Source organism: Pristiophorus japonicus, chromosome 17, assembly GCF_044704955.1.
Source record: "Pristiophorus japonicus isolate sPriJap1 chromosome 17, sPriJap1.hap1, whole genome shotgun sequence".
In the NCBI taxonomy this organism is placed as follows: domain Eukaryota; kingdom Metazoa; phylum Chordata; class Chondrichthyes; family Pristiophoridae; genus Pristiophorus; species Pristiophorus japonicus.
Window position 1 is genome coordinate 11,736,583 of NC_091993.1, and position 14,300 is coordinate 11,750,882.

The 14,300-nt window shown below is 39.5% G+C and overlaps 1 protein-coding gene across 4 annotated transcripts in view; it reads right to left on the minus strand.

Annotated features, from left to right (window-relative positions):
• The window catches only part of LOC139227544 (SAFB-like transcription modulator), a 41,572-nt gene that overhangs the window by 23,063 nt on the left and 4,209 nt on the right, over positions 1-14,300 (minus strand). For 2 of the 4 annotated variants that reach the window (XM_070858368.1, XM_070858369.1), the window contains exons 3-7: positions 10,695-10,759; positions 6,277-6,465; positions 4,017-4,076; positions 1,934-1,961; positions 12-483 (exon numbers count right to left, since the gene is read on the minus strand). In XM_070858368.1, coding sequence (XP_070714469.1) covers positions 12-483; positions 1,934-1,961; positions 4,017-4,076; positions 6,277-6,465; positions 10,695-10,759 — 814 coding nt within the window. The remainder of the gene's footprint in view (positions 1-11; positions 484-1,933; positions 1,962-4,016; positions 4,077-6,276; positions 6,466-10,694; positions 10,760-14,300) is intronic. The other 2 variants (XM_070858370.1, XM_070858371.1) reach the window with 2 other exon arrangements.

Consider the following 14,300-nt stretch of genomic DNA (forward strand, 5'->3'; position numbering starts at 1 on the left):
GAAAAACAAACCTCTTTGCTTGACTGGATGCCCCAGAAGATGAGGGGCCTTTCTTTGAAGAATCTTTCTCTTTCTCTCCAGCTTCAGCTTTTCTGGACCCTTCTCTGGTCTCCTTCTTCGCGGACTCTGCTTTTATCCCCTCCTCTTTTCTTCCTTCCTTATGGTTTTTCTCCTTCTTTCCCTCACTTTTGACTTCTCCCTTCACATCTTCCTGCGACTGGGACTCCTTTTCAACTTTCGTTTTATTCTCACATTCTGGAGTTTTCAGGGTTTTACCTGTTTCCAGGAGATCGTCGCCATCGAAGTCCAACATGATGGCATCTTCTGCTTGGATTGTGACTGAAATATTATCATCATCCACTTCTTTCAAAGATGCATTGGGTTCGTCTTCAGCTTCAACCATTTGTTGAGCTTCAGCAAGGCCTTGCTCTGAAGGTAGAGATTTAGACACTTCACAAGAACCGTCATCTATATCATCTACATCTGAGGGATTTAACAGGAATAAACATGGCAAAATACAGGTTTAAATGTCAAAACTTTTACCTAATAAGTGACCTTATCATTGATATTAAAAAGAAATACAATTAACCTAAATTAAGAAGGTTAGAAAACTATACGGTGCATGTGAATCTGAATTCCTCAGTGACAAAAGTTGTTATGTGCAATACCTTTAACACAAAGTCTTCTGTGGCAACACACACATCCTGAGGCGACGTTATTCTTTGGTGCATGAATCCCAATTGCAATCTTTCTACATAATGGAATATGTTTTTTGCCAGTCAAGGTCTGTTTTCGTTTGTATTCGTCACTTCAATAAAGTTCAATTGTCCACCAAGGTCCTCTGATTTGAGCATCTCAAATTTCTGGTAAAATCCAGCTGATGAAACGGTCCATGCAAGCCATGTTCTCCACTGTATTCATCCAGATTGTGAAGGGTGTTAACCATCTTCAAAATAATTCCATACATTCCACAGCTCAAGAGTACATCCGTTCATCTTCTTGCCACATATTATGGAGAATGGATCCCAAACTGCTCAGGATGAAAGTCTTCAGCAAAATCAACATCTCTTTTCATGTACCGTCTAAATCACACAGCAGTGACAGTCTTCAACAGTCTTTCCCCCCCGAAAAGATTCATCAACAGTGTTCGGAATCCTCCGCAGTTCCAAAGCAAAGCAGAGCAATGTTCGTGGGTTTTGCCTCCATTTATGTTGTTTCATTGTACCAGCTGTGTTTACTACAAAAATCAGAATCTCTACTCTTCAGATTCTAGCCTACCAATTGCAGTAGTGCAAGTAAAAGTGCATATCACAAATCAATAGAAAGTACCATGCATTTTCACAAGTGTGAAAACAGATCAGATTTCAAGAATTGGAAGGCCAATTTGATAAAGTAAAATCCATATTCTGAAAAAAAATGCTCCAATAACATCAAACAAAAAAAAATACACAAAATATCCGCCGTTCACCTATTTGTTCCAGGGAGCTCTATTAATTTGAAATTGTCATGCAAGTCATTATGAAGGGAGAATGTCCTGAGTTTTATTCCAATATGGAAACATAAACTATGTTTCATTCAGGACATAACATTAAATAAGATAAAAATAAGAGGCATTCGTAGCTTAGTGGAAAAAAAAGCATTGCCACTCAAGTTTGTGTTGTGCATATTCATACATGCACTATAGTAACTGGCAAGTCTATTCTTTGCACCTTTTTACAAGTCACAGTTGGATTTTTTTTTAAATTCCACAAGTATGCAAACTTTCCCCAAAACACGAGGTCTTTTAATTCCATTTTAAATCTAGTGCCTTGTTTGTAATGGCTTTCCAACCTTCATCTATTTATAACAAAATCAATCAAAATACAGTGCAAGTTACAAAGTAAAGTGAAGGGAAGATACAAACTTTGCAAAGGCAGTGGCAACCGTTACATACCTTTTTCATTGTCATCCACTTCTGCTTCCTGAAATTAGCAGTTCAGACAAGTTTTTAAAAAAGAATGCAATTATTGAATTCAACAACTTTTTACATTTTGACAAACATAATTAATATGAACCCAACTGAGTGCTCCAATATCGCATTAGATTTAAAACAAAATACAATTTCGATTTCGGAATGAAGCACTTCTGATTCTTTCTTTCCAGCAGGAATAAATCTGAATGTTTAACTGAAGGTGGTAGGAGGGGGAAAAAAATCAGTAAATTCTATCCAACTTTGATGCTTCCAAATTAAAATCAAATCGGACAGTGCAGATCCAGAGCTGTAACAACAGGTTCGTAGCAGGTCATGGGTGAAAGAACAGTTCTAAAGTTACTGAACTGCTTAAAAGGAAAAATAAAGCTGGAAATGTGAGATTGTTGCGAGACTAAAAACTTTAGATCTGGTAAATCTGGAGTTCAGAATCAAAACAGGCACCATCTGATTAATAAGACCTCTGACTGTTGCCATAGTTCAGTTGGGAAATGCAATGCTTATAATGTGGAATTGAGTCATACAGGCCAGCAATGTCCCAGGTTTTGACACCCAGTCTATAGTGAATTAGCTGAATTCTTGTTTGGGCAACAGTAAGCTGGGGGTGGGGGGAGGGGGAGGAAGAAAAATCTTGCCAACACGATCTTGAAGAACAAATTAAGAATGACCAATTAGGCAATGGTACAAAGAGCACATTCAGTGTCCACGCAAAGATATCTCAAGCATGAGCAACATTACTATCAGGGGCAGGGAGGGAATTCTAACCAATGAAAAGACCCTTCTATATTATGCGTCAATAATTTGAAACTTGGCAACCACGCAAGAAGCCACCTTTCAATTGGTTTGCAAAACTAAGGCTTTAAAAATGAAGTATATATTGTCCAAGTCAGCCTCCCCCTATTTTTAAAAAAAAATATTAGGGCATTACTCAGAATGATTAAAGATAATGTACAATTAATTTTCTACGAATATTTCAAAACTGAACAGACCTGTTCATAGCAAAATGTTTATTTTTAACCAACAACAAATGTTACAATAAATCATGCGTGAAAAGTTCAAGTCTAAATAACTGTCCAAGGCTGATGACGACTGAAATTCCAGGAACAAAACTGCCAAAAACAAATATTACCATTTAAAATCCTACCATAAATGCAAGGCTGATTAAAAGTTTAGGTATACTTTTGCAAGTTAGAGAAAATAATCAGTGTAATTATATCAACTGTTAGAAAAATGTAATTTTAAAATATTGTTCCTGATTAACCAAACAAGTATAAGCCCTCACCCATGGCTCAACAAGACTATCCAGTGAATAGCTGAGCCACAGGGACAAGGAAGATGTGGAGTTAGCAGATTTCTGCCAGGGCAACAGTAGTGGAAGGATATGCCATGGTTCCCATTTTTGATCATTATCAAATGAACGTTGCTGGAATTAACTGTGTCTGAACCTACATGCACAACAGCAGTGTCCACATTTCAAACCATAGCAAATCTTTAAACCCCATATCCTATCCATCATTAAGATTGCTTATTTCCAGCTCCAAAACATTACCTGGCTCTGTCCTTGCCTCACTGCCACTAAAACCTCCATTCATGCTTTTGTATCTCCTGGCTCGACTTCCCAGCAATCTCCTCATTGCCCTCCTGAGCTCCACCCAAAAGTAAACCACCACCACACTGGCCTGCACTAAGTAATGCTCAATCACTTTTATCTTCGCTGACCTTTTTTCGGCCCCCCATGCCCCAACACACTGAATTGAAAATTATAATGGCTGTTTACAAATGTGCCTGTTGCTTTACCCCACCCTACTACTGCAATGTCTAGTTGCATGCCTAGCCCACACTCTGCAGACTTCCACCATTGGCCTGCTACACATCTCCCCTGTCCACCATCGGTAGTTGAGCCCATTTGGGAGAGATATAAAAAAGGGTGAATACCACCCATGGAACTGTACTCCCAGCAAGATGTTAACAATGCCAGGAGAACGGAAGGAGAAAATTGGTGAAAAAAAGAAAAGAAAAAAAAAACAAGCCAAATAGAAGTGCTTACCTCTTCAGGCAAAAGGACATCCAATTCGTCAAGAACAAGCTCTTCATTTTCATCCTCTGCCTGAATAAATAACGTGAACCACAATTCAATCATATTTCAAACTGCTCAAAGCATTCCATACTCCGATTAGGAAAGTTTTAAAAAAAAATCTCCAAACCATTTTCAGTCCACTCTTACAACCTTAGCAGCAATGAGCACCATGATGTAGTTAACAATACGGTACTACAGATTGATACATGACCCATTCAAACTACAACAAAAAGGTGAAAGTTCCAAATACTTAACAGTTTGGATTTTATTGATGCTTTCCTCATCTGAACAGCTATTCTGTTGTCCTTGTTCTAACATTAAACATACTAAATAAAATTAACAGTCTTTTTAGTAGAGTAGCTGGTTGAATCTCAAAATGTTCCTTTAATTTTCCAATATGAGCAGTATTACGAGTGTTTAAGAATTCTAATCATCAACTATTTTAATACTGTACTATAAACGAAGCAGAGTTATGAAATCTAACTAGTTAAAGGTAGTGTAAATATTATTTTACTCATTTGTTTTTTTAAACTCCTTTAGATTCCACTATACCAATCAAAATTAAGGCGGTATAACTGATACTCGACAAGTCAAAGGTACTATATAACTGATGGTCTTTCAATATAACTAGGTGCACTTACTGTACTTTGAAATGCCTACAGACGAAGTGCCTACAGATGAAGCTTTGAATATATGGAAACGTGGCCTGCATGTGAATATAGGAATTGAAGTAGTCTAGTCAGTCCCTCAAGCCTGTTCCACCATTACCTGTCTTTACTCCATATTCCTGGATTCCCTTACCTATCGATCTCAGTCTTGAAAACTTCAATTGACCCAGGATCCAGTCATTTAGAGAAACGAGTTCCAAATTTCCACTACCCTATCATGCAAAAGAGTGCTTCATGATTTCAATCTTAAATAGCCTAGCTATAATGTTAAAATTATGTCCCCTTGTTCTGCATTCCCCCACAAGAGGAATTACTTCTCTCTATCTACTCTCTCAAATCCTTTCATTAATTTTAAACAGCTTGATTAGATCACCCCTCAATCTTCTAACTCAAGGGAATACAAACCAAGTTGATGCAACCTGTCCTCATAATTTAACCTGTGGTATAATTCTGATGAATCTCCAAAGATAATTCATCTTCTCACGGCTCAATGCCCAAAACTGATGGAGTACTTGAGATGGAGTCTGACCAAAGTTCTATACACCTCAAGCATTACTTCCTTACTTTTATATTCCAACTCCCTTGAGGTAAAGGCCAAAATTCCATTAGCCTTTTTGTAGTAATTTATATACATGGACAACTAAATCCCATTGCTCCTCAGCAACTGCTAGTCTTTCACCATTCAGAAAATATTCCAACTCGTCTTTGTCGGATTAAAAGAGGGTGACCTTATTACTATGCCTCCTAACTTGGCGTCATCTGCAAACTATATTACTGAACCAGACTCCTGTTATCACTGAAAAATTGCTACAATTGCTGTTTACTATTCCCCCTCTGCAATTGCATGCTCTCATCTGATTCGCACTCGGGATTAATTTGAAGCTTCATGTGAAGTCGGAGAGGCACTCAGCTGACATCAGCTCAGGCTGTCAGCAGGCACCTGCACCGACACAAAGGGGATACAATCACAAACTGTAAATCATTACATGCAACTGCAATTCCAGAGACACACTAGGCTGGATATTATTGAAAATAAAAGAATCTATAATCTATAGGAATGGCAGGCACTAAGATGCCAACTTGCATCATGCAGCCTTGGTCTATGCAGCCTGGCTTCACTGTATAGTTTACTATGTATTCATGCATCAGACACTGAATGAGACTAAAAATCACTTAAAAAAAAATGTTTAAAAGTCCAGAGACATCAGTTTATTGAAGACCCATTGAAAGAAAAAAAAAAATCTTGGCTGAGAGAGATTGAGTGATATTTCAAAATTATAATGAGGTGAAGGTACATTTCTTTGTATATTCAATACTGTAAGAAACCCATTCACATGCATTTACTTGAACATGACTGATGATTTTAGTGATTAGTACATGCTCATGGACAGGTAAAACCAATGCACTGGAACAAACCCTACAGCATCTGGCTGAACAGGCCCCATATCTTTCACAGAATGTTGTTGCTAAAACACAAATTCTGTTCTATTCTGGAATTGTTGCATGACTATCAATTGCTGAAATGCTTTTGGCTGTATTATGAATGCCAGCTACTTCTGTACCTGGTCTTCTGGTTCCCCGTCATCCAGAGTTTTAGCACCAGGTTCGTCTGCACTTGCAGGCAACTGTCTACTGACTGAATCATCATTTTTATCCATTTCCTTAGTTTCGCTGATCTTTTGCTCCTCTATTCCATCTTGATCACTTGTGTCCTGAGAATCACTCTGGATTGCATCTATATCAGCTTCCATCTGTTACAAGACATTTATTTATACTTCTCAATATCATAAAATTGAAGTTGACCTCTGCAAAATTAGCTTATAATGCACATGCTTCATTTACATGCCTGTACAGAGTTTGTCTCATGCTCTTAATAGGAACAGGAGTAGGCCATTCAGCCCCTCAAGCTTGCTCCCCCATTCAATTACATGGGGGCTGATCTGCACCTCAATTCCATTTAGCTGTTTTGGCTCCATATCCCTCGATACCCCTACCTAACAAAAATCTATCTAGCTCAGTCTTGAAAGCTCTCATTCTCCTAGCATCCACAGCCTTTTGGGTGAAAGAGTTCCCTATTTCTACGACCCTTGTTTGAAAAAGTGCTTCCTGATTTTGCCCCCGAATAGCCAAATAATTTTAATATTTTATCCCCTAGTCTGGATTCACCGCCAGAGGAAATAGTTTATCTGTATCTACCCCATCAAACCCTTTTAACATTTTAAACACCTCAATCTTCTATACTCAAGGGAATCAGTATCTCCCCTTTGTATTCCAACCCCTTTGTGATAAAGGCCAACATTCCATTAATCTATTAAATGATTTCTGTAGCTGCCTACTAGCTTTGAATTATTTGTGGTACTTGCACTCCAAAATCTCTTTCCTCCTCTACAGTTCCTAATTTCTCACCATTTAGCAAATACTTTGAACCCAAGAAAGATGTGGATGATCTCCCACTTGCCTTCACTGAACTCCATTTGCCATAGTTTTGCCCACTCACTTGATCTGTGTGTCCGCCTACAACTCCTGCTCCCACCCTGCACTACTTACTGGCCCTTCCAGTTTGGTGTCATCTGCAAATTTGGATATACAACTCGTTCTTCATCCAAGTCATTACTAAATATGGTGGAATGTTGAGATCCTAGAACAGGACCCTGGGGAACACCACTTGTCACATCTTGCCAATCAAAAGTACAAACCCTTTATCCCCACTCCTCGTCTTCTACCTCCCAACGAATTTCCAACCCAAGTCAAAAGACTATGTCCAATTCCGCGTGCTCTTGTTTTTTTTGCTAATGATCTCTTTTGTGGAACCTTATTAAATGCCTTCAGGAAGCCCAAATAGATAACATCCATAGATACTCCAGGAGCCAGACATTACTTACCATTAAAACCATATTGACTCTTTCTGATCAGCTCATAGTTATTCAAGTGCTCAGTCACTCTAACCCTAATGACAGATTCTAGTAGTTTCCCCACAACCGATGTTAAACTGACAGGCCTGTAGTTACCTGGTTTCTCTCTCCCACCCTTCTTAAATAATGGATCATTAGCAAGTTTCCAATCTCGCAGCACAATTTCCAAATCAAAAGAGCTTTGAAAGATGATGATGTCTCACCAAGACAGATTTAATTTGAGAGAACAGTTTCCCTTAAAAGTTGGAAGACTTTTACTGTCTAGTTCAGCATTAAAACTCCAGGTACTATTAAATTTGAAGTCTGTTTTTATTAAGCAGCACACAAAGTCCCATTTCAACTCTTTACAGCTAACAAGCATATTAATTGGATTTAAACATTTCAAAACATGATTTTAACAATTATAAATCTGTATTCAACATTACAATGTTATGTCAACATAATTATTAAATAGATATAAATATAAGGTTGGGGGAGGGGTGGGGATGGAGAAAAAAAATCAGCTTTTCAGGGATGAATTATTCTTGTTTTCTCTTAAACCAGAAACACTGTTGGTGCCAAGACCATCTCTACGGTTGCTATCGATACTCCAGAGTGATCTGAAGAGGGATAAGCCTGATCTTAAGCACGTTCTTTCCCTCTGCCTCCCCAAACAACTCCCGAGCAACGTGCTCCACAGTGCAATACCAAGCAAGAGCTTAGAAATGTTTGCAAGAAACGAAGTTTAAATGCAGACAATGAGGATTTGAATTTACAACCATCAGGCTTCATCACTCAGCCATCCTACCATTCACTTCATCTATCTCATGATTTCAATGCACCACAAAGTGTCAAAAGTATTTTTTTTAAAAAGGGAAAGAAAGCCAATGACTTCACGTCGTGTTTTTTTTTCAAACTTTGCCTGGAAATTTGTAGATAGCTTTTAAGTAGCTTCCAATCTGCAAACTTCCGTCACCAAAAAGCAATTAACTGATTGGATTACAGTACATAAACGCTTCTGTATGGCTCAGAGACGTGGACCATGTACAGTAGACACCTCAGTCGCTGGAGAAATACCACCAACGATGTCTCCGCAAGATCCTGCAAATCCCCTGGGAGGACAAACGCACAAACATTAGCGTCCTCGTCCAGGCCAACATCCCCAGCTTTGAAGCACTGACCACACTTGATCAGCTCTGCTGGGCAGGCCACATAGTTCGCATGCCAGACATGAGGCTACCAAAGCAAGCGCTCTACTCGGAACTCACCCATGGCAAACAAGCCAAAGGTGGGCAGAGGAAACGTTACAAGGCACTCTCAAAGCCTCCCTGATAAAGTGCAACATCCCCACTGACACCTGCGAGTCCCTGGCCATAGACCGCCGTAAGTGGAGGAAGTGCATTCAGGAGGGCGCTGAGCTCCTCGAGTATTGTCGCGAGAGCATGCAGAAATCAAGCGCAAGCAGCGGAAGGAGCATGCGGCAAACTAGTCCCACCCTTTCCCTCAACGACTATCTGTCCCACCTGCGACAGAGACTGTGATTCGCGTATTGGACTGTACAGCCATCTAAGAACTCATGCTAAGAGTGGAAGCAAGTCTTCCTCGATTCAGAGAGATTGCCTATGATGATGATGATGAAAGTCAATTAAACATTATGAATCCAACACACAGCTCCATCTGAACTGTGCATTCCAGGGTATAAACATCCTGGCTAACAGCAAATAATCTAACTTGCCATAAGCAACATCATGGGAGATTTGCCAACATATTTTTAATAAAAACTGTAGCACACCTGATGAGCTACAGGACAATGGTACAAATATAGTACTAAGCCATGCTAAGTCTGTGGTGAGCTAATTCATGTCAGCCAGGGCAGTAGCTGGGCGTTATTATTCACTTCAGGGCCTGGGAATAGGGGCAGTGTGAAGAATCTGCCAGGGTTCCCAGTTCTGCTCCAGTAACCCCTGAAGAAAAGTGCATATATATTGATGTTGGACAAAGCAGAATTGATTTCAACCCTCCAGGTTTAAAAAGCACCAAGAATCACTATGTGCCTCACACACGATAGATGGCAGGACATGTTGATAAGGCTGTTAAAAAGAATACAGGATCCTTGGCTTTATAAACAGAATATAAAAGCAAGGAAGTTATGCTAAACCCTTATAAAAATCACTGGTTAGGCCTCAACTGGTGTAATGTGTCCAATTCTAGGCACCACATTTTAGGAAGGATGTCAAGGACTTGGAGAAGAGATTTACTAGATTGCTACCAAGGACTTCAGTTATGTGGTGAGATTAGAGTAACTGGGACTGTTCTCCATAGAACAGAGAAGGTTAAGGGGAGATTTAATAAAAAGGTAGTTAAAATTATGAAGGGTTTTGATAAGAATACATGGGGAGAAATAGTTTCCACTGGCAAGAGGGTCCATAACCAGAGGACACCGATTTAAGATATTTGGCAACAGAACCAGAGGGGAGATGATATTATTTATGCAGCGAGTGATAATGATTTGGAATGCATAGGGCAGCAGCAGAAGCAGATTCAGTAGTAACTTTCAAAAGGGAATTGAACATGTACTTGAAAAAGGTAACATTTTCAGGGCTGTGTGGAAAAAGCAGGAATGGAATGGGACTAATTGGATAGCTCTTTCAAAGAGGCATGCTGGACTGATTGGCCTCGTTCTGTGCTGTGTGCTTCGATGAAGAATGGCAACATGGGTAAAATATTGGAAAACAGACAGTGCCTGTGAAACTGTAGCTTAAAAGCCAGTACCTTCAGAACGGGGTAGAAGAAAAAGACAGATATTTGAATAAAAGTGTCACGCAGTTCTCAAATGCTTGAGCACCTACATGGTATTGTATATCAGTCACTTTTTATGCATAGAAAATTTACAGCATTTGACTGTGAAATTAACATAGTACTATAAACCTTCACCACAAATTCAGTATACCCTCAGGTTCTACATGACATGGCATCTTGAAACACAGCACATATGGAAAGTTTTTTTTTTTAAAAAACAGGTTTAACCGTGCACCTGGAATCCCCCCCAGTTCTTATTGTTCTGCGATGAAAAGCATGACAGTGCTTACCTTGCAATTACCATCCTCTTCTGTGCTGACATCACCACCAGCTTCATCAGAATCCTGTTTTTTCCCTTAAAATAAAACAATAGTTTAACCTATGTACTCAGCTGAACAGATCACTCTAGATCCCCCTCAATTTATCCATTAAGAGTAATAAAATGTACTTGCAATTTTTAAACTAAAGATTCTAGCAAAACAGAGTTATCTACATTCTCAGTTACTGATTACTCCAAAGCAATTACAAAACTTTGATAGTATCTTGAACTAAAAACTTGTAAGCTTGTAGAATAATAACCGAGTATTTCAGAGGTAGTTTACTTTAGCGTTGCGATTTTTTAAAAAAAGCCAGGAGTGGAAGTAAATGATTCATTCATTCATATAAAAATATTAAAACATTTTGCAAAGAACAAAACGACCTATTCTGGAATATCAAAAGATCATGCAATCAGGAGTTTCACACATTGCCAGACAGAATCGATGTTTTGCAGAAATAATCAACAGCCCTTCCCCTCCAAATAGGGAAACAAACTATTTTAGAAAAGAAAGAAAGACTTGTATTTATATAGCACCTTTCACGACCACCGGACGTCTCAAAGCGCTTTACAGCCAATGAAGTACTTTTGGAGTGTAGTCACTGTTACACTGTGGGAAACGTGGCAGCCAACTTGTGCACAGCAAGCTCCCACCAACAGCAATGTGATAATGACCAAATAATCTGTTTTTGTGATGTTGATTGAGGGATATTGGCCAGGATACCAGGGATAACTCCCATGCTCTTCTTCGAAATAGTGCCATGGGAATTTTTACATCCACCTGAGGGGACAGGTGGGACATCGCTTCAACATCTCATCCGAAAGACAGCACCTCCGATAGTGCAGCACTACCTTCAAGTACTGCATTGGAGCGTCAGCCTAGATTTATGTGCTCAAGTTCCTGGAGTGGGACTTGAACCCACAACCTTCTGACTCAGAGGCAAGCCATAGCTGACACTATAAATCTATACTATAGGGAAAGAACAAAGTTATTTGAAGCAATTACCAAGTGATAAGAAGTCTTTAGAAGATCAGTCACATACATTGGCACTGCACAACTGGTTTGGTGTTAAACTGATCAATTCTGATTCCACATCATAAACAACTATGTTGTGAAACATTTTGTTTGCATTCAAGGCTAAAGAGAGAGCAAATGGGAGAACAGTACTGGTAACGGTCCATCGAGTGAGAGGCTGTTATTTTCTGGAATTGAGAGAAGAATGCATCTGTCAAGTTCACTGAGCAAAACCAATTTGTAAACAAGCAGTAGTTGGTTTGGCCACTTGTTAAAACATCAATAGATTTAATCTACAGGGCAATATTCAATTACACGTGTCTTCATAGTACCAACTGGGCAAAGCCTCGATTTAACAGGAAAACACTGATCTTTTAAGCAATGCAGTAGCGTTTCCGTGCCGAGATGAAATCACAGCAGTGCATTTATAGTTCTACTTAAACAAACCATAAAAAGAAAACCTGAAACTGCAATGCAATTTCAAATGCTACATTCAGCAGAAACACAGTTTCTACTTGGAATATAGTTCTGATCATTTAAATAAAAAAATATTAGGCACCATGATGAGAGAGTCAGGATAAGCTTTGCTTGCCAAATGGCATTTTCTCATTCTTGAATTGTATTGTAGGTCAGATTAGCTTGATGGGACTTGTACAAAGCAGTGACATTTTCTATCAATTTGAAAGTCATTTTGCAGCAATCTTGGAGACTGCTGTCACCCAGGCAGGGAAGAAAGTGATCAAGGGAAGCAGCAGCTGATTGTTTTGGTGAACAAGGAAAAAAAAACTCAGATTCAGGAGGCATTACTCATGAATGGAAGGAAACTGGGGGACCAAAGACTGTACTTTGGTGCAATTGGGAGTAGGAGGAAAAAAAGAGTTGGATTGTCCTAGGAAATAAAATGTGAAATGGATAATGTGAATCCAATGCAAACAGTAGCTCCTTGTACAAGTGATCACTTATTGCTAATCAGACTTGTGCAAAAATGTTCGGACTGCAAGTCATCACTGCAAAAAAAAAATCAACATTTAGTGCTACCCTAACTTCACAGAATCAAAATATTTACAGCACAATATGTAAACATAGGAATTGTTAGATGGAAAAAGATCAAGGTCCATTCTGGCAGGCACATGATACAACAATAATGGAGTTGTTGACTAATCACAGCACTGAATCTCTCAATGAGTCTACAGCAGACCCAGACATGACTGTGAGGAAAACCCCATTGGTGATCAGCTCAGGAACGCATATGTCCAAAATCACCTGTTAAATATCAGAACATAAGAAATGGGATCAGAAATAGGAGTCGTCGGCCATTAGGCCCCTCGAGCCTGCTCCGCCATTCAATAAGATCATGGCTGATCCGATCATGGACTCGGCTCCACTTCCCTGCCCACTCCCCATAACCCTTCATTCCCTGATCGCTAAAAAATCTGTCTATCCGCCTTAAATATATTCAATGACCCAGCTCACTGGGGCAGAGAATTCCATAGATTTACAACCCTCAGAAGAAATTCCTCCTCATCTCAGTTTTAAATGGGCAGCCCCTTATCCTGATACTCTGTCTCCTAGTTTTAAGTTCCCCCCCCGCCCCGCCATGAGTGAAAAAATCCTCTCTGCATCCACCTTGTCGAGTCCCCTCATTATCTTATAAGTTTCAATAAGATCACCTCTCATTCTTCTGAACTCCAATGTGTATCGGTCCAACTGACTCAACCTACCCTCAAAAATCAACCCTCTCATCTCCGGAATCAACCCAGTGAGCTTCTCTGAACAATCTCCAATGCAATAATATCCTTCCTTAACTATTGAGACCGTAACTGTACGCAGTACTCTTGGTGTGGCCTCACCAATACCCTGTACAGTTGTAGCAGGACTTGTGCTTTTATACTCGATCCCCCTTGCAATAAAGGCCAACATTCCATTTGCCTTCCTGATTACTTACTGTACCTGCATTCTAACCTTGTGTTTCATGCACAAGGACCCCCCAGGTCCCTGCACTGCAGCACTTTGTAATGTTTCTCCATTTAAATTGTAATTTGCTTTTGTATTATTTCTGCCAAAGTGGATAACCTCACATTTTCCCATGTTAATTTGGCAGATGGAGTATATTGTCCACTCACTTAGCCTGTCTATATCCATTTGCAGATTTTTTTGTGTCCTCCTCACAATTTGCTTTCCCACCCATCTTTGCTTCATCAGCAAACTTGGCTACACTACACTCTGTCTCTTCATCCAAGTCATTAATATAGATTGTAAATAGTTGAGGACCCAGCACCAATCCCTGCGGCACCCCACTAGTCACTGTTTGCCAACCGGAAAAAGTCCCATTTATCCCAACTCTCTTTTCTGTTAAGTTAGCCAATCCTCTATCCATGCTAATATATTATCCCCAACCATGTGAGCTTTTATCTTGTGCAGTAACCTTTTACGTGGCATCTTATCGAATGCCTTCTGGAAATTCAAATATCCCACATCCACTGGTTCCCCCTTATCCACCCTGCTATTACGTCCTCAAAGAACTCCAGCAAATTTGTCAAACATGATTTCCCTTTCATAAAACCA